Source organism: Platalea leucorodia, assembly GCF_965183815.1.
Source record: "Platalea leucorodia genome assembly, chromosome: 4".
Taxonomy (NCBI): domain Eukaryota; kingdom Metazoa; phylum Chordata; class Aves; order Pelecaniformes; family Threskiornithidae; genus Platalea; species Platalea leucorodia.
This window is the reverse complement of record NC_138826.1, coordinates 86,956,086-86,975,195: the sequence shown is the minus strand read 5'-3', so window position 1 is coordinate 86,975,195 and position 19,110 is coordinate 86,956,086. Positions and strand designations below refer to the sequence as shown.

General features: G+C 40.3%; 1 protein-coding gene across 1 annotated transcript in view; it reads left to right on the top strand.

Moving 5' to 3' along the window:
* TRHDE (thyrotropin releasing hormone degrading enzyme) overlaps window positions 1-19,110 on the top strand; it is a gene marked incomplete at both ends in the record, with an annotated part of 209,879 nt that overhangs the window by 135,105 nt on the left and 55,664 nt on the right. The window contains one exon of the mRNA XM_082309145.1: window positions 2,127-2,314. Coding sequence (XP_082165271.1) covers window positions 2,127-2,314 — 188 coding nt within the window. The remainder of the gene's footprint in view (window positions 1-2,126; window positions 2,315-19,110) is intronic.

The window sequence follows — 19,110 nt, the reverse complement described above, 5'->3', positions numbered from 1 at the left end:
ATGGAGTTACGATTTGTGTGAAGGACAAAACTATTAAAGCTTTAAAGTTTGGTGTAAACAGATAACTATTTACTGTAATGTTTGGCATGCTCTAGAGACTTACAGTTGCTATGTCCATGCTCCCTTTGGTTGCTATGCCCAAGCTCGGCTTGAGTTTCTAAGAGCCCAGTCCAGGGATCTGTAAGGGCAGAGTTTAATTTCCATGAAGTGAGCCAAGCATGCCTGAATTTCTCCTCTACAGAGCTAGTCTGGGCATTCCAGAATAAAGATAGAGTGCAAGCCAATGTAGAGTACAGTCAAGGATTTTGGGCACAGGTAGCAACTCAAGCCATGTGTAAACATGGCAATCTAGCTGTAACTATTGACACCAAAGCTGGGATTCAGCTGGAGATCAAGACATCTGCATTTATCTAGACAGGCAGGTATATACATATAAGCTAGGTGTCCAAGCTCCAATTGTTGTCAATGAGGGCTGGATTCAGTTGCCTCTTCATAGACATTTAACAATGTTTACCTTAATTTATCCTATCTGGCTTCCAGCTGCCACATGAGGTAAGTATGTCTGCTGTAGGTCCACCAGTTCTGCAAGGATGTGTTGAGTATTTTAGGACATCTCATTTGACACTTGGTGAATAGGAACAACTGGAGTCCCAGAAGTCTAGTAAATACAGTCAGCGGATCATAGAGGGTAATTCAATTGACTAGCCACTACACGATTATTTTAAAATGAGCCCGAACCACTGACTGTTGACTAGGGACTTGAGATAGTTGTTCAAATATAGGCAACTAATGCCAGATTAGGTGCAGTAGGGTGGTCAGGACATTCAGGTGGGTGTAATCGATTTCACGGAAGATCTGTGGGGAAATCTGTACCCTTCTGGAGTGGCAGGTCAAGGTCAAATGACATTAGCCACCTATGTGTGGGCAACTGAACTGCGTCCTATGTCTGTACTGACTGTTAATGAGGGTTGAGATGTGTAACATACAGTCAAGCTCTTAAATATATGTCTTGATCTGAAGTTGAATGCCACTGCAAAAGTCTGTCTTGCTTCTCACCTGGTGTCTTCCTCTGTTAAAGCCTTTAGGACAGTTCTGGACGATGGGAGGTCAGAGGGATGAATGTAGTCTTGAAAGAACAGCAGAAGCCACAGCTTATAAAACAGAACAAAAATGAGACTCTATTCTAGTCCATAACTACAACAGCTATACTGTATGCTCAAATCTATTGTTCAGGCTAATAATTCTGTTTGCCTCACTTGTAAGCACATTTGTTGCCAGCCGCTTTGTTCCTAATGCATTGCAATTGCAGCTTCAGTTCTGAAGACTTCTTGCTGGGTTCTGCTTGTATTCATCAGAGGTTGCTCAGTCTGTGATCTAGGACTGTTCAGCAGCTAGGGACATTTCCGTTGCTGAAGAACAAATGATGCGTGTCATTCTCCTCATACCCAGTCTCATCTCCCATGATGCCATAGTATCTCTTTTTGTTTCAGATGAAAATCCACTTGTAAGACAGCATTCTTATTGACATACGGTATCAAATATGAACACATTAATCCTCTGTGTGTTATGACGGGTGCAGTTTATGAAGGAGCTGGGGATATCTTTGTATACATGGCCTCACTTTGGACATGAGGGACAGTATTTTCAAATAACTAGTCATTTTATTTTCAGAACAGAAGAGCTCTGTACTTTTAGAAATCAGGCCCTTTGAATATGCCTTATTGTAGGTACCCTAGATCAACTAACACTGAGTCTTTTTTACCTTGGCTAGTCAAGAATATCTTTTGGAAACAGTCACCCAGTATTTTTGTGGCTCTTGTTAAAGCCCTGTAAAGCAGGTTGTTTCTTCTGTTACAGCAAAAGTGCATGAATGATGTGGGAAACATGACTTTCTGACTGTCACTCTCCTCTCTGGCAAGATTGCTCAATGTTTATTTTTAAAATCTACAGAGACTCTTGGTTAAATTATGTAGTATGTGTGTACTGGGTGTAAATGTGTGTGTGCATGCGTGATGGTTATTTAAACCTTTAGAACTAATTATGGTCTTTGGGACAAAAAAAAAGAGTTTTGTATGTTGGATGATGATATTGCTTCAACATATTGAAACTTCTCTTTTTTCTTTAAGGCTTTAAAAAGGGTTGGAAAATCTGTAAATATCCAAGAAGTAATGGATCAGTGGACGCTACAGATGGGTTATCCTGTTATCACTATCTTGGGAAATGAAACTACGGACAATGTCATAGTGATCTCCCAAGCGCGTTTTGTTTATGATAGTGATGCTAAACCCAAGGATTCTGCCCTTGGAGACAACAGGTACTTACATTTCTCAATAAAAATCTTTCAAAAGGCTGTAGTTGTTTAAGTGCTTCATGTGTGTATTTTTATGAAGATGGCTATTTAAAAATCTCTGAGCTTTGCTTGGTATCAATAGCACATGGTGGCCCTTCCCTTTGAACTGTAGTAAAGATGAGGCTAGTGAAAAGAACTGAAAAAAGTCATTAGAGTAATAGAACAACACGATAAAACTTTTAATATGCCCATTTACATCCTGACAGTTTTCTCTGTGACTGCGTCTTACGTCACACATCTGTTTCCTCTCCTTTTCTTTTGATTTTGTCACACTCCATGAAGTAATTTGGAATGTGGCTGGAAGGTCTGATGCTTCTTTTTAAGTAATTCTTTAGAGGGGATCTCTCCGTGCTCATGCATCAAGTAGGCAGATGTAACCGTGTGTTGGATATATACCTCGCTTGACTTGGGAAGCAGTCGAGCTAAACTGAACAGGCAGGGGTTTCTAGCTGTTCCAGTTTTGAAGCCAGCTGAACTGGTCTTGTGGGGACTGTTACAGTGGCTGAAATCAGCAAGCACTTACACGTTTTTCCATGTATTTTTCCATCCTGCTCCCAGCTGACTCCACACACTTCCTTCATCCCAGAGACAAGCTGACATTCCTGGCTGATGCTGGGGAATCCTCATCTTATTTTTTAAGGCAGTTTTGGCATCATATTTTAAGGCCAAGGACATAAAGCTGATGCTAGAGGATTACAGTTTAGCCTTAGAAGCTTCTGTGTTCACCTTTTCATGCTCAGTGGGAAAGAGGGCATGCTCTCAACCTTGAATACTCTGTGCTTGTCCAGTAGATTTAAATCATTAAAAGGTAAAATTTAATACCAAATTTTGCTTGACATGTCTGGACCTTATAGAATATTCCTGTTGAGGAAGGCCTAAAAATATAGTTACATTTATTGGGAAATGTTTAGAAGTTCGTTATCCTTTTTTAAAACATCAATATTATGGAACTCAAACATGACACAGAGTAAATTGTTGGTTTTTTGGATGTATTGGAACAACCTCGCAGGGTATTAAGCATCTGTTTAAGTTCTGGGCTGAAATTAGTTTCTTTGTGAAAAAGAGATAAAACAAGAGAATGTGGACTGTTGGAAGTGTTCATGATTCACAGTTCAGTGCAGCGTGAGAGTGATTCTCCCTTATTCACTTGAAAATTTCTTTTGTGCAAGTGTATATATGCATAATGTAATGCGAGTGGATTTTACTACTCAGAAAAAGAGAGATTATTAGTTTTTTGATTGATTAAAATGGAGATGTCAAGCCTTTTAAGTATTGTAGAGACTTTCTTAAATAGATTTGCTAGGTACTCAGTATTGATTGTAATAACTGCTACTGTAATTCATGAGCAAAGACTACTGGGTGCATAAATGTTTTGTAAGGTGGAACACCAGGGGTGAGAATAAGACTTAGTTTTATTTTCATGTGACTTTAATTCAGAATTCAAACTGTATCTTGAGATATGTGGAAGGATAGTGTTCTGCACCAACAGGGCAAGTTACGCTGAATTTCTTAGGAGATTTTGTCTACATATTTTATCGCAATTATAATTTCTAAACATGGGAAGTAAGATTTAGTGCTGTAGGCAGCACCAAAGAAGATATCAGCATGGGCCCTGCCAGGAACTTACTGTCCTAACAGGCAGTACAATACATATTATATGTATCTCCTGTGGCAAGTATCTCTCCTGTTCTTTTTTCCCCCCGTCAAATTTGTTTTTCTCTGTGCTTCCATGTCCTTTTAACCACAAATGGGAAGGAAGCCCCTTGCCCAAGGAGGGCTTTATGGATGGGATCTTTACTCCAGCCAGTCAGATGATGGAGCTAGTTTGCTGCTTCCCAGTTAAAGTTATTTGAAAGTCATATTATGGAGGTATAAATACCAAACAACAGGAACCATATACATTTAGCAAAAGGTGAAACTTGCCTATGCCATTCACCTTTCAAAAGTCATCCACCAATTTATATTAAAGTCCTATGGCTTAGTTATAAATTAATGTCTAGAGTGTTATAACAATGGCCATGCAATTCATTGGTGCACTGCCCACAGGCACATGTGGCTTGGTATGCACAATGGCTCTGTGTCATTACGTGTCCTTTCATACCATCAAATTAAGTAGAAAAACAAGATTGGCATATTGAAAATAAATTTACTCTTTCTGTCAGCAATGACCTAGATCTTTTTCAGGGTTTTTTTTTGTGGGTTTTTCTAATTGGAAAAGTCACTATTGCTTCAATTATTGTGAAAGCAGTAGACAGGGAAAATCACATTAATGTGATGTCATTTGGTAATTCATGATAATTTACCTTGGTTTTTAACATTGCAAGAGCTGAAGTTTGTACGACATGATACAAAGGGGCCAGTTTTTCTACAAGTACACAAAGGGGGGTGATAACTGGAATGGAAACCGCACGTTGACAGACGTTCAGCACTATTGCAAAAATGCAGCGTTCTGGCTGATTCTGCAGGTGGCTTTGGTCAGGAAGTTGGCAAGGGTTTACTGATGTTCAGTGGGCCCTGATAGCACAGGTAGATGTTGTGGGAGGCATACACGTAGAGGTATATATATACACATATATAATGTCAGCCTGCAGGCTTTGGGGGTGTTACCTATCAGTGGCCTAATTCACAGTCCAATAAAGTTGGTGCTCATCTCCCCTGCATGACCCATGAATTAGGCATTGGACACATGGCTCCCTGGGGAACCGTAATAGGCACTGTAAATAATGGGGAGCAAATGGTATTTATGCCACATGTGAGACCATGCTCTTGCAGGGCAGGCAACATTGGCTTCCTTAGGGTAGTTTATCTATGGATTAATCGTGATGATCATTTTAAACACCGTAAAGAGTAGAGCTGCACAAAACATCATAGAAAAATGTACAGGTCCAGGCCTTTCCAGGAGTTTATCATCTAAACAGACAACATGATATGCACTGCAAGGCTCTGGGGAAGGCTCTTAAAGCATCCATCTGCCATATAGTCTTTAGTTATCCAGAGGTGGGGCTGTAGTTCTGCATGGCTCAGCAATAAACGTCAGTTCTATTGCCTTCAAAGTGATGAGGAGTTTAAACTTCTGGTTCAGACCCTCTCTAGGCAAATTTAACTTTGCCTTACTTTAGAAAAAGTCACTTCAGAGTAGGTCTTTCAGACGTATCTGCTGCATAAGAAATGTAAATAAAAAGGCAACTGAATATTTCAGAACCATTCTAGTTTTATAAAATGTCTGTGCTTTTCTTTATGCTATGTATTTATGCAGCAATTAACTGTTAAAAATGAAATGTGAAGCAGCAGATTTAATTTTTCTCTCTGAAATCATATAGAGGAATATAGAAGCAGCAAGCAGATTTTTCTAAGTGATAAACGGTAAAAGTGAAAATTGTTGATACTTTGGCAGTGGTTTACTCCTAGTTCTGCCTAGTCCATTACTATAAGTGTCTTTAATTCTACTGCAGAAGAGAATGATTACATATAGTTGATTTTCCCATCTCATGTACAGTTGGACTCCTTGTCTCTATAACTGCAGAAAAATGTGTTTCAAGGACCATACATATATAAACTGTGATTTGTGTGCATAGAATTGACTGTATGGCATGCTAAGCTCTAACATTTGGCCTGAAATTATAGAAGGTATACAATTTCACTTCTTTGCAAACTGAACATAGATTTCACTTGACACTTACGCCTTTGCATGATCCATAGTTCTCATTTTATGAGAGAATAAAACTAGCAATGACAGACACCATTTCTAGGAACGCCATTCCTCAGAAGGGCCAAAATCACCGGCTTTGATTTGAATGTCAAAGCCTGTGGTTGGTACAATGTTTCAGTAGCAATTTCAGCTTATCCAAGCAAAAGTTTAAAACTCCTGTAATAACTGCGTAATTCATATTCTTCCCTCGAATAACAATCCTTTAGTTATGTGTAGGTTCAATCTTGGACTCCTGTATATTCCTGTGAGAACGGATTATGCCCTTACATTATAAGGCTACAGGGGAGGAGGTGATATTCCATCTGATAGGGTTCAGTGGGTTTCCCTGCTGACAGAGAAAATGATGATTTTAAGGCACCAGACTCATCCATCATTACAAGAATGGCTCACAGATATGACAAGAAATCTTATGAAAAATAATTTGTGGTCTAGACAATAAACTAATCAGTTTTGATGAAATCCATAAACCTTTTATATACTGTATTGAAGAACAGACCAAAGCTTTCTTTGCCTTTTAAAAATATACAGAGCTTGTCTCTTCAGAAGTGGAGAAATAACCTTTCCAATGTTATCAAAATAATTAAGTTCATGTTGCTGAGGTAATATGCACTTGTATAGTGTTCTTATCATGCACGCAGTTTCCGTAGCTGATCTTTGCTTGGTCATGATAATATCCTAAAGGGAAATGTCTTGCTAGGCACTGAATACAGCTAGCTATGAGGAAAGAGAAAAAAGGAAGAGGTACAAATTGGGATACGAACAGAGTATTTGTATGTGCTGTAGTGTGGTAATCCTCAGTGCCTTTCTCTGTGTGACTGGACTAGGGAAAATTCAGTCGAATGGTGCAAGCCAGGGACATGACCAGCAAAACTGGAGCTGTACAGACTCATGGGTCTAACACCATGTAGTAATTACGACAACTGAAAGGCTTTACAATGGGCAGCAGAGCTGCCCAGCAGTCACTCCACTCCAAGATGAATGATAACTGCAGAATTTTTTCCCTTCAAGTCTCTTCTGAATTTCCTACACAAAGCTCATTTATTCAGGCTTTGTGGAAAAAGGCCTGTGCTTGTCCCTTTACTGATAATTATTTGAATAGTAAAAGCGTAGCTGTGTTTGGATATTGCCATGTGTATTCTTACTTATTTGTACGGCATTATCAGTTGAGCAGCGATGGGGAACTTACTCTGTCCACTTATCAGCTGAGGGGCTGGTTAAACACAAACCAAAATGTTACGAGCACAGAGGGAATGCTGATAAGTATCTTTGAGATCTTCTTAGAGCAACTGTGGAATAATGTAGCATATGTAGTATTAATTATGTAGTAGAAAGGACCATAATATGGACAAATATTGTTCCATAAGCTGAGGAAAAAGGGCTAACAAAATATAAATAGAAAAAGAAGTACTCATTTACCTCCCTGTCTCTGGGAAATATCCTCTAATCTTCCATTTTCTCATGTCCTTTGAGTGTTTTCTTGTTATGCCTTTCATCTTTACTAAACCTGAAAGATTACACTTATATCAGCATTTCTACTAGAAACAACTTTTGTGTTGCTACCTAGGGAGTAGATATGGTACCCTGGTTCATCTTGACTGACCCGAGTGCCTCTGTATCAGCTATAATAATGATGAAGGGAATGGACTCCAGGAGAGGAAGATGCTGGTATTAGGCACAGAGGAAATGGAATTATCAGGAATGAGATTAAAAAATCAAGAATCCTTAGTGGAGCACAGAACTGTGTGTGAACATAGCCAGATATTGATTTAACTAGTTTTTTTGCTGGTCAAGCAGGGACTTGAAAATAGTTGTTCTTGCAGAAGAGTGAGAAAGTAGAGGGAGCTCCTTCTCTTTACACGTACACCGGTGTTTAGTACAGGACGGCTCTATGACACCAATAGATTTTGTCCTTCAGTGTGCATAGGGACAGTCCTTAACTCCAGCAGCCTGCAAGAGGACAGTGCTGTGCAGAGTGCGGCTCCTCCGAACGAGCAGGCAGAAGAGCTGCTTCTACGCGTGACCTGGAGGAAGCCTGCCTGCCTGGGGTGCGTGCGGGAGGAGTGCCTTTGATGTTGGATGCTGGTGTTTGCCAGCCCAATACTTGTGCTGTGCACTGCCTGCTGCAATAGGATTTTTTTTTTTTTTTTTTTTGCTGTAGAAGCCACTAGAAAGTCCCCAGTCTTTTGTCTTGCCTTTTTATTTTTTAGAGGCTCTTCTGATTGTTGCATTATTATTAAATCAGAATAGGAAGTGCTCTTAAAATTTGTTCCTGCGCATATCTGTGCTGATGTCTCTTCAGCAAGATTTTGCTGCTAGTGAAGATCTCGGAAATGCCAATTGTAATTTAACACTTTATTTCCAAAACCATTTTGCAGCTTCTGTTTGCAAGAAATGCTTCTCACTAGTCAAACTTCCAGGATAGGATGCTCTGGTGTGCAGAATATGGGCAACTTTCAGTGTTAGAATTTGCAGAATGCTAAAGAAGACAAAATTGGTGTATTGTGTCATTGCATCCTGTGCGGTGGCAGCACTCGTATCCTGACAGAAGTTAGGCTGACAGGGAAAAGCTGCTGCTGTATTTTATTATCACTGCAGGCTGTGTCACTTTCCTCATCTTATTTGCTAATATTAATTCTCAGGAATTGCTAGATACCCAAACTAGTTAATTAACTCACATTAATTAAATCAGTTTCATGGTGAGGGAAGGAGCATGTACTTGAGAGCAGCACTATGTTTTAATTCAGAGTGAGGTGGGGAGGCAAAGAAGAGAATCAGGGCAGCAGTGCTGGTGGGGAACTGCCTAACATGTAGCGGCAGGGAAAGGGAACGCCGTGTGGCAGGGTGCAGACATGAGCGGGAGTTGGGAGCATTAAAGTTGTGTAGCTGGAATAGGCAAATATGGAGAACCAGGGAAATGGAGAGGATGGTTAAGATGGGGGCTTTAGTGAAGTAAAGAGCAGACTGGGGAAAGCCCAAACAACATTTGGCAGAGACAAGGGTAACGGGAGGGACAAAGGTGGATAAATGTGATATTTTGTTGGCTTTGTAAAAAGCAGAGATGTGGATTCCCCAGTGTAGATCAGAGGATGAAACTACTAAAATGCTTCCTTTTTTACCTCTTCTTCCTTTTGCTTTCTTAAGTTGCTAATAATGGATTTTTTTTTCCTTATCTCTGTATGTGAGCCTTCACGGTCAGTAGTAGAATCTCAGATTTTATGGAGAAGATATTTTGGTGAGGGGCTCTTAGGGAATTTTACTGAGGAAGGAGAAACTGTCACAGGAATTGTATTTTAATCTTGCTTAAATTCACAATATTCTGAGGAAAAATCAGAACTGAACATTGGAATACACTGAAAAATGCTTGGCACTGAGTCTCTGAGAACATATTAGAGGTTTGTAGGCATAACTAAAATGCTACTCATATTCCTACTAGGAGGGCCCCTCCTCAGCTCCTAACACATCCTTCCACTCCTAATTACGTTCAGAATAATCTCAGATCTGCACTCTGTAGTCAAGGGACTATACTATGCTCATGGGTGAAGGACAACACAGGGATGGGGTTTGCATGATCAGCACCACGTGTGCAATTCTGCAAGGACACTTTGCGCTGGTGCAAGATGGAACAGACGATGCTGGAGAGATTAAGGGCCTTTACTGGAGACTAAAGGGGCAGCTGTTAGAACAGACACTTAACACTGCTTAAACCCAGCTTCTTTCTATCCATCTCTGATTCAGCACCCAAAATTGCTTGTCACTTTTGAAAACGAAGCCTTTTGTGTTTTAGTGTAAAAAGGTAATGTAAGGCAGGGAGGAGGAAGCATGTGGTGACAAAGAATTTGTAGTATTTATTCTTTGCCCACAATATTTTTCTAAATTTAGTAAGGTATTCTGCTAGCACTGACACTGAAATGAGTCAATTTTAAAGAGCCCTGTAATATTTATAACCACCTCATTTATAATTTATTTTGTATGAAATGTTAAACTAAAATTACACAGAACTTTGTAGAAGGTTTAGTAATCATAGAATCATAGAATCGTTAAGGTTGGAAAAGACCCTTAAGGTCATTATGTCCAATCGTTAACCTAGCACTGCCAAGTCCACCACTAAACCATGCCCCTAAGCACCACACCTGCCCGTCTTTTAAATACCTCCAGGGGTAGTGACTCCACCACTTCCCTGGGCAGCCTGTTCCAGTGCCTGACAAACCTTTTGGTGAAGAAATTTTTCCTAGTATCCAATCTAAACCTGCCGTGGTGCAACTTGAGGCCATTTCCTCTTGTCGTATCGCTTGTTACTTGGGAGAAGAGACTGACCCCCACCTCGCTACGGCCTCCTTTCAGGTAGTTGTAGAGAGCAATAAGGTCTCCCCTCAGCCTCCTCTTCTCCAGACTAAACAACCCCAGCTCCCTCAGCCGCTCCTCATCAGACTTGTGCTCTAGACCCTTCACCAGCTTCATTGCCCTTCTCTGGACACGCTCCAGCACCTCGATGTCTTTCTTGTAGTGAGGGGCCCAAAACTGAACACAGTACTCGAGGTGTGGCCTCACCAGTGCTGAGTACAGGGGCACTATCACCTCCCTGGTCCTGCTGGCCACACTATTCCTGATACAAGCCAGGATGCCATTGGCCCTCTTGGCCACCTGAGCACACTGCTGGCTCATGTTCAGCTGGGTGTCAACCAACACCTTCAGGTCCTTTTCCTCCAGACAGCTCTCCAGCCACTCCTCCCCAGGCCTGTAGCATTGCATGGGGTTGTTGTGACCCAAGTGCAGGACCCGGCACTTAGCATTGTTGAATCTCATACAGTTGGCCGTGGCCCAACGGTCCAGCCTGTCCAGGTCCCTAGAATCATAGGATGCCCTGAGTTGGAAGGGACCCACAAGGATCATCGAGTCCAACTCCTGTCCCTGCATAGGACAACCCCAAAATTCACACCATATGTCTGAGAGTGTTGTCCAAATGCTTCTTGAATATTATCAGGCTTGGCACCATGACTGCCTCCCTGGGGAGCCTGTTCCAGTGCTTCACCACCCTCTGGGTGAAGAACCTTTTCCTAATGTCCAACCTAAACCTCCCCTGGCATACCTTCCTGCTGTTCCCTCCCGTCCTATCATTGGTCGTCAGGGAGAAGAGATCAGCACCTGCCCCTCCTCTTCCCCTTGTGAGGAAGCTGTAGACTGTGATGAGGTCTCCCCTCAGTCTCCTCTTCTGCAGGCTGAACAGACCAAGTGGCTTCAGCTGCTCCTTGTACGGCTTCCCCTCTAAACCCTTCACCATCTTCGTGGCTCTCCTCTGGACACTCTCCAGTAGCTTTGTATCCTTTTTGTACTGTGGCACCCAAAACTGCACACAGCACTCAAGACGAGGCTGCACCAGTGCAGAGTAGAGCAGGACAATCACCTCCCTCGACCGGCTAGCAATGCAGTGCTTGATGCACCCCAGGGCACGGTTGGCCCTCCTGGCTGCCAGGGCACACTGTTGGCTCATGTTCAACTTGCTGTCAACCAGAACCCCCAGATCCCTCTCCACAGAGCTGCTTTTTGGCCTCTTGTTCCCCAGTCTTTATGTACATCCAGGGTTGCCATGTCCCAGGGTGCAAAATCCGGCACTTGCCCTTGTTAAACTTCATATGGCTGGTGATGGCCCAGCTCTCTAATTTGTCCAGATCTCTCTGCAGGGCCTCTCTGCCCTTGAAAGTGTCAACAGCTCCTCCCAATTTTGTGTCATCAGCAAACTTTGATAACAAACCTCCAAGTCCTGCATCCGAGTCATTTATGAAGACATTAAAGAGCACTGGCCCTAAGATGGATCCCTGCAGGACCCTGCTAGTGACTGGTCGCCAGCCCGATGTAGCCCCATTTACTATAACCCTTTGAGCCCGACCCGTCAGCCAATTGCTCATCCATTGCATTATGTGTTTATCCAGCTGTATGCTGGACATTTTGTCCAGGAGGATACTGTGAGAGACAATTATAATCAGATAATATTGTATTATTATATAATATGATTATAATTATAATCAGATAATATTGTATTATTATCAGACAATGCATTTGTTTTTCTTTTGAAATTGGGTAATATAATTCAAATTAACTCATTTGATTTACCTTGTGTCCACCCTTAAAAAAGCAGTCAGACCAAAGAACAGTGGGGTTTATATGGGATGGCTGAAGACATACAGCTGTTTTCTAACAGAATATGCATACTGTCATCTTAAGGCAGTCCCACAGTGCAGAGCCACACATGGGCTCTTTCATGCTGGTGCTGCTGTTACAGCGCTGAAGCCTTTTCTTATGTCTGGGACTTTGTGGTTTTGTTGCATTGGTAAGGGCATTATGTTTGGCATAAGACTCCTGACGAATGTAAATTGTTTTTCCTATTTCAGCTCTAGGACTTACTTACTTACTGCTGAAAATTATTCCAAAGATTCTTGTAAAATCCAGGAAGAATTAGGACTATGGCAGAGTAAAGGAAAACCACAAAATCCGCTTCTGTAATACATTACTGTTAAACATGCTAATCACTGTTCTGACTGCAGATGAATTACAGTGTCAATGGTTGTATTAAAATGCATGCCTCTAAAATACGTTCCCGCAATACCGCATTGGCATTGAAAATATTTTTCCCTCCATATCTTTGTATTTCTAATCTTATACAGAAAAAAACCGAAACGATCCATGATCTATCCTAGAAATAGTTGCTCTTAGAAGCAACTATCAACCCTTATTTTAGAATATACTGATAAGATTGCCTTTTTAACATGAATTTCTAAATAAAAACATATATAATAGACAAATACATAAAATTAGCAGCTGTATTGAGGCAGAACTGCAAATAAAGAGGCTTGCCATCAAAAGCAAGTAATCTCAGAAGTGCTAGCATCTTTCAAGACTAGAATATAAGCTTCCTAGTCACCCTCTCACGCAATTCTAAATATTTGTCCAAACTCTAAAGATTATCCATAGTTTTCTCCATCTGTACAGCTAAGTATAATTTGTATTCAAAATTATAATAGGCCCACAATTCCAAACACCTTCCAAATCCCGAAGTTTTGCTTCTGTCTGAAACTTATTAGGTGGATCCAACTACACATCTGATCAGAGCCTTTGAAAACCTCAGACAAAGCAGATAAATCTTAGTAGTTAAAAGGCAAGACTGCTCTACAAGTTGATTTCTGCTCATCTATGAGGCATCTATTAAGTTGACTTCTATTAAAAACTTGCAGTACTCTTCAAAAACTGACACCTCAGGTGTGGAGCCCATTCAGATCCACCAGGTGGTCAAGCCATTCTCTGCCTGGCAGCACCTATCAAGAGCTGACCCCACTGGGTTGTTTTGTCTGGTAGGTTGCTCTGATTAAAGAGCTGAATTCCTCCATAGGTGAGGCATTAGTGAGAAAGAAGAAACTGATACAAAAAGCTCAGTTAGGTTTTGACACTGTTGGGTATAGATGGTAACATGAAAACCATTAATTTCTGAGTAACGTGTGCCTCAGTTGCAGTTTTGTTATCTGCTTAGACAATACTGCATGTGTGTTGCATGACACCCTAACTTCATTATGTCTGGAATCATGGGTGAAAAAAATACAGTCTGTCTTGCTATCAGTTACAGCCCCCTAAAGACTATGCTAGAACACTCTCTTTAATTCAGAGAGTCCACCAAAGTCCAAATTCTTACCTTGCTTTGTAAAGGGGCTGGAAATGCCTCTGTCCGGTATAGTCCAGGATAATCTTGGAGTAAACACTTCCACAATCTTTTTCTTGCAATCTTTTTCTAATTAGTCATGTAATCATGTTAATAACAGTGTCCCTTTTTTTGCTTTATCTTACCTTTTTCTTGTTGGCCAGTCTGGAAGTCTTGTGTGAGGGTAGAACACCTGGAACCCCAGAATCCCAACCTTAGGCTGCTGAATACACTCCAAGCTGTGTTCAGCTGGTCTCAGTTGCTTCAAGTTGTTCTCCTTTATCCATTTTTCATCTTGTCTTTTCTACAAAGTTAGTGAAATCTTTCCTTCCTATCTGCCATCTTCCGTGCTGACAGGTTACAAGGAATCCCTTGCCACCCTGGCTTAGTGTAGGAGGTGTAATACTTGTGAGAGTGGGAATAACATCTTCTTCTGTTGTGTTGTGCCTCTGGGCACAGCCTACAATCACTTTACTGGCATGTATTAAATCTAATGAAATCTCTGTGTTCTTCAGTCTTGTGAGAATGATATTCACAACATGAATATATCGTCTGCTCCTTATCCATTAAACAGAACTAACACTCTGTAGAATCACACTTAATAAAAGTATGTGATTTCCTGTGATATTCACATAAGCTTCCCCTGGAACCTGAAATACTCTCTACTGAATGAGATACAATACTATATAATAACCTGAGAAAATCTCTATGATGCTTTTAAATTATCTTTCCCAACACAATCTCTCTAGAAAGCGTCGCTTACAAAATTTTACCTTGGTACTACTGAGTTCTGCTTCAGGTATAATCTCTTTCCATAGCAGGAAGCTCTAAAGCTGTTGTGCTGTTCAACAACTTCCACTTGTTTCCCACTCACTACTTTATGTATACTTGTACTCTCAGCCTAGGAATAAATGCTTCCAGATATCACATCAATGAGACTTGTAATTTCGTAGGTTAGTTCAATACACTTTCAGGTTTTCCGTTAACAATTTATCTTTGAACCTTCCACTATCTTAATATTCAAAATACACTCAAAACAGAGGCCTTCTTTTGCCTTGCTAACAGAAATTACAGTTGTCTTGGTACAGAGAAGAAATGAGAGATCTCTACTCCCTTCCTGCTATACTGATTTAATGTCCAAGCTTCACACTATCCTTTAGTTAGTTCACATGGTATCAACTTTCTGTGCCCTTTATTTTATAATAGGCTTTAAGGTTATTAGCCAGAAACATTTGCAGCCATGCAGCTAAATGCTTCTTTTACTGGCCACTATTTGTATATGTCTCTGCAGATCAGCCAAGTATGCCACTGAAGTAAAAATACAAATCTTTAATTCTTAGTTTTCATTTTGTTCTGTAAGACTTACTTGCTGTCCAAAAGGTCACATTTTCTCATTACTTTGCTTTCGTGTTCTTTTGTCTCTGAAATCCTAACAACATGAGTTCATGCGGACGGCTCATAGCAAGGTATTCCCTCGGTAAGAAGTGCCCCTGTCAGCATCCCAACCTAATCAAGGAATCGTCACTGTTGGCAAGGACCGCACTGGGGAGGTGTCTCCTCCTCAGACTCAGCACTGCTCACCCAAGCATATGTCTCTGCGTACATGAAATTTCAGCATTCTCCACCTGGAGAGCTGAGAGTGGGAAACTAATGCCAAGGAGTCCTTGCTCCCTGTTTCTCGGCTTCAGCCACTCTGGACGTACCAGACTTTTATCTTTAACTGAAGAGACAGAGTTGGCATTTTGGATATTAAGTTCTGGTGGTTAAAACAAGGACCCAGGTGTCTTAACCAGTCAGTTTTACTCTTGGATTTTCTCTTTATCCTTTTTACTCTTAAATTATTTTTATGCCCCACTTTATCTCTGTGTTAAATAGCTTTAATCATATCCTTCTGTGATACGAAGTCTCAGATTGTTATGATGGTCTCAAAATACTTTACAAAGATTAGTAAGTAAGTGTTACAGATGAGCAAGAAATGGATTCCCATCCCACAGAAATTTTCAACATATCAAAACATTTCCCTGTACTGAATCAGGACAAAAATCAAAGCAAAAAAATTGGGGAAAAATTGATTTAGAACATTCATTTCAATTCCATAATTTCAGTACTTTACATTTCAGTTTCACTCATTTTAACTTGTCCCTTCAATTAACTTGTATTTCAAGTCGAAATTCATTTTGCATCAGCAAACTGGAAGTTTTTATTTAAACAGTAGTTATAAAATGTTTCAGCAGTGCCTGATTTAAATATTATAGTTGAAAATCTGTGCTGAAGTCTTCTCTTTCTTATGAGCAGCTTGGTTTTGAAAATATGCCTTTTTCTGTTAGAAATGAAAAAGTTTCCTTGGGAATTGTGAAAGGTATCGTTGTCAACATCGAGTGGATGGAGAGGCTCGTTAGTTGCTTGCACAGGTGACTGGTGCCATGGGAGGTGCCCTCAGGTATCTTGCGTGACCTTGTGCTGCCACTACATGGGCAGGAGCATCCGTAGGTGCTGTGCTGTATCTTTCAGCCCCTGACAGATGTCTCAAGTACCCCATGGCAGCAAATTTGACACCACCTTGCACAACCGAATGTAGCCCAGAGAAACTTAAGTCATAGAAGACTGATGGCTGAGATTTCACCAGTGCCAGTTGACAGAAGATACATTATTTCCATTTTTCGAAACAGGGATAATTTAGACAACTCACAATTTCATTTCTCAGCCTAGCAAGCTCTTTGAAGGTACATACGGCTTTTGGTGTTCAGCTTTTCTGAAAGTAATTCTGTAGATGCTTTGCACTGGGAGGGGTTAGGAAAAAAAGCAGATGGCAAATCGTTTGCCACATTTGACTTTATTGACTTCATGTGATGCTGCTGAACGTACAGCCCATGTATCCTCCTCTGATCTCATGTTCTACCCACAATGAAACTCTGTTTTCCTGTGCTGTTAGCATATTTGAGCAGAGGGTTGGGTCTCCTAAGGTCCCTTCCCACCTAAATCATTCTGTGATTTAAGTTCATGATTGCCACTGCACTTTAAAGTAATTACGCTTCTTATATCCTGCTAAGAGGCAGATCACTTAATTTGCTTTTGTGCATAGCATTTTAATTTTGCCCCTTATTCTTCTGTGGTTAGATGTACTAAAAAATAATAATTTTTTTCTAAAGTCTGTACGTTGTTCTGTTCTTCTACCTTGTCATGGTTCTCCTCCTTTGATTTTCTAGCTAAGTATGTAATCAAAGACTATTAATAGATGTCTTCTGTATCTAGATGTATCTAGTCTCTTGTAATTTTAACTGTTCTTTATGTATTTTTGGAGGTCCAGCTTCCTCATTAACAATTCCTAAAGACGATAATTTGCACTGGGATAAGCAGGAAGATCTCAGTTAAGAAATATAAACAAAAAAAGAGAAATGAAATAGTTTAATTTCTCAGTGGGGGGTGATAACCTATTACATTATTGAGAAACCTGTGCTGAAATTTTTCCTATTCAATGATGTGATAAAGGGCATGGAAGAGTGAGGTGATGGAGTTTTCTGGTAATAGGAGGTTTGTGAGGGTAGTAAAACCAAAAGTTAATTACCGAGGTTACAGACGTATCCCTTAATGCTGGTTGACATGGTGATAAAATGACCAATGAAGCTTAATGTTGATAAATGCAAAGGTGATGCATGTGGGGAAGACAGTCCTCACTTAGATGCTCAGTGGTGGGTTCTGAAGAAACTGTTCTCTCTCAGGAAAGAAATCTTGAGGTTATGGTAGGTAATTTTCTGTAACATCAGCTCAGTGTGTAGACACAGTCAAGCAAGTAAATAGAACAGTAGAGATTAGCAGGAAAGGAGCGTATAAAAAGTATAAAGAGTGTAGAAGAGAAAAGAATTATGCCACTCTTAATCCGTGGTAGACCTGCCTTCAAAGCATGGAGGGCAAGTCTGGCTTTCTAACCTGGAAAAGAGTATAATAGATAGATAGAAAAAATAGAGAGGTGGACAATAAGAAGGGTTAAGTAATAGTTTCTGTCTAAAGAACAGCAGGAGTCTTTAACCCAGAGGTCTGTAAAAGCAGGATATAGAGAGGGATGTGGTTGTTCACGTCCTCTTCCATTCAAAAAGCAGGTTAGCTAAGTTCTGCTGTGGTATTTTAGATACAGATGTTCTGTCACTTTACATGAAGCAATCACATTACTTGTATATTCTTTATAATGCAGGCAAAGATATTCTGAATATTGAGCAGATATCTTCATTGTTCTGTGAGTAATGACTAGGAATAGCTGAACTTCCTTGTTTAGATTTGAGTCCAGGGAGAGAGGAGAAATGTCACTGGAAGAACGTGGTATTCACTAGAGGCTGTGGGTGGAAGCTTGGCACATTATGGTTACTGGGAGGATGAATCTTGAAAACGTATGGGTTTACATCTCAGCAAAATCATTCATTAATGTGAAAAAGTAGTTGAAAAGGTGTGCAAAATCTGAAACTCCAGGAAACTCACCTTTTCTTTTTTAATGACCTGAGATCTTTGTAGGAAATAATCTACTACCCTTTTTTGGCTTTGCATAGCTCTTTACAAAGAAGCCAACTAATTGTTCCACTGAAAATCCAATGTTGCTACAACATTACTGTTCATCAGAGGCAGAAATGTAAGGTATCATCATCATGTTTGCTTAATACTTTATGGTCTCAGAATTTGCCCATGAAGGGATCTCAGTTCTTATTTGTTAGAAGTCAAGGCAAGTACTCATCACAAATACGATCATTTTCTGAGTGAGGTAAAGTACACTAGTACTGGCTATGTAGTCATTATGTAATGCTCAAGACAAAAAAAAATCTATATAATCCAAACAGAGCATAATTAGCTAGCTTCTAGTATTACATGTACCTTGGCAGATGCAAGATTGTATTACTTTATCAAACAAGTCCCTCTGATTATTCTTTAAGCTGAGTGGAGATGCTAACACACTTTGGTATTATGCATTGATGTGGTGCTACAAAAAAAAAAAAAAAAAAGGGCACCAAAGCATTACCTTTAATTGTGCACGTCAACCTAAATTTAACTATTTCACATTAACAGTTTCTCACTTGTAAATCAACAGTAAAAGGCTTATTTATGCTGCCTTTCAACAAGATCCTGCTTTCCTACATCTCTTTAAGACATTTATGACTGAACAATGTGATGTACAGAACAGTTCATATTTACCATGTCTGTTCCAATTTTATATTTCTCTCATCCTCAGAGTTGGTTTCTTAAATTCCTGAAATAGCCCTCAGTTTCCCCACAATTAAGTGGTCTGCCTTTAGCTCCCTGTTAAGGTGATCAGGTTTGTATCCAGAGGGACATAATGATCCCTCTGGAGCTCAGCAGCATCTCAGGCAGATTGGACACAGAGTT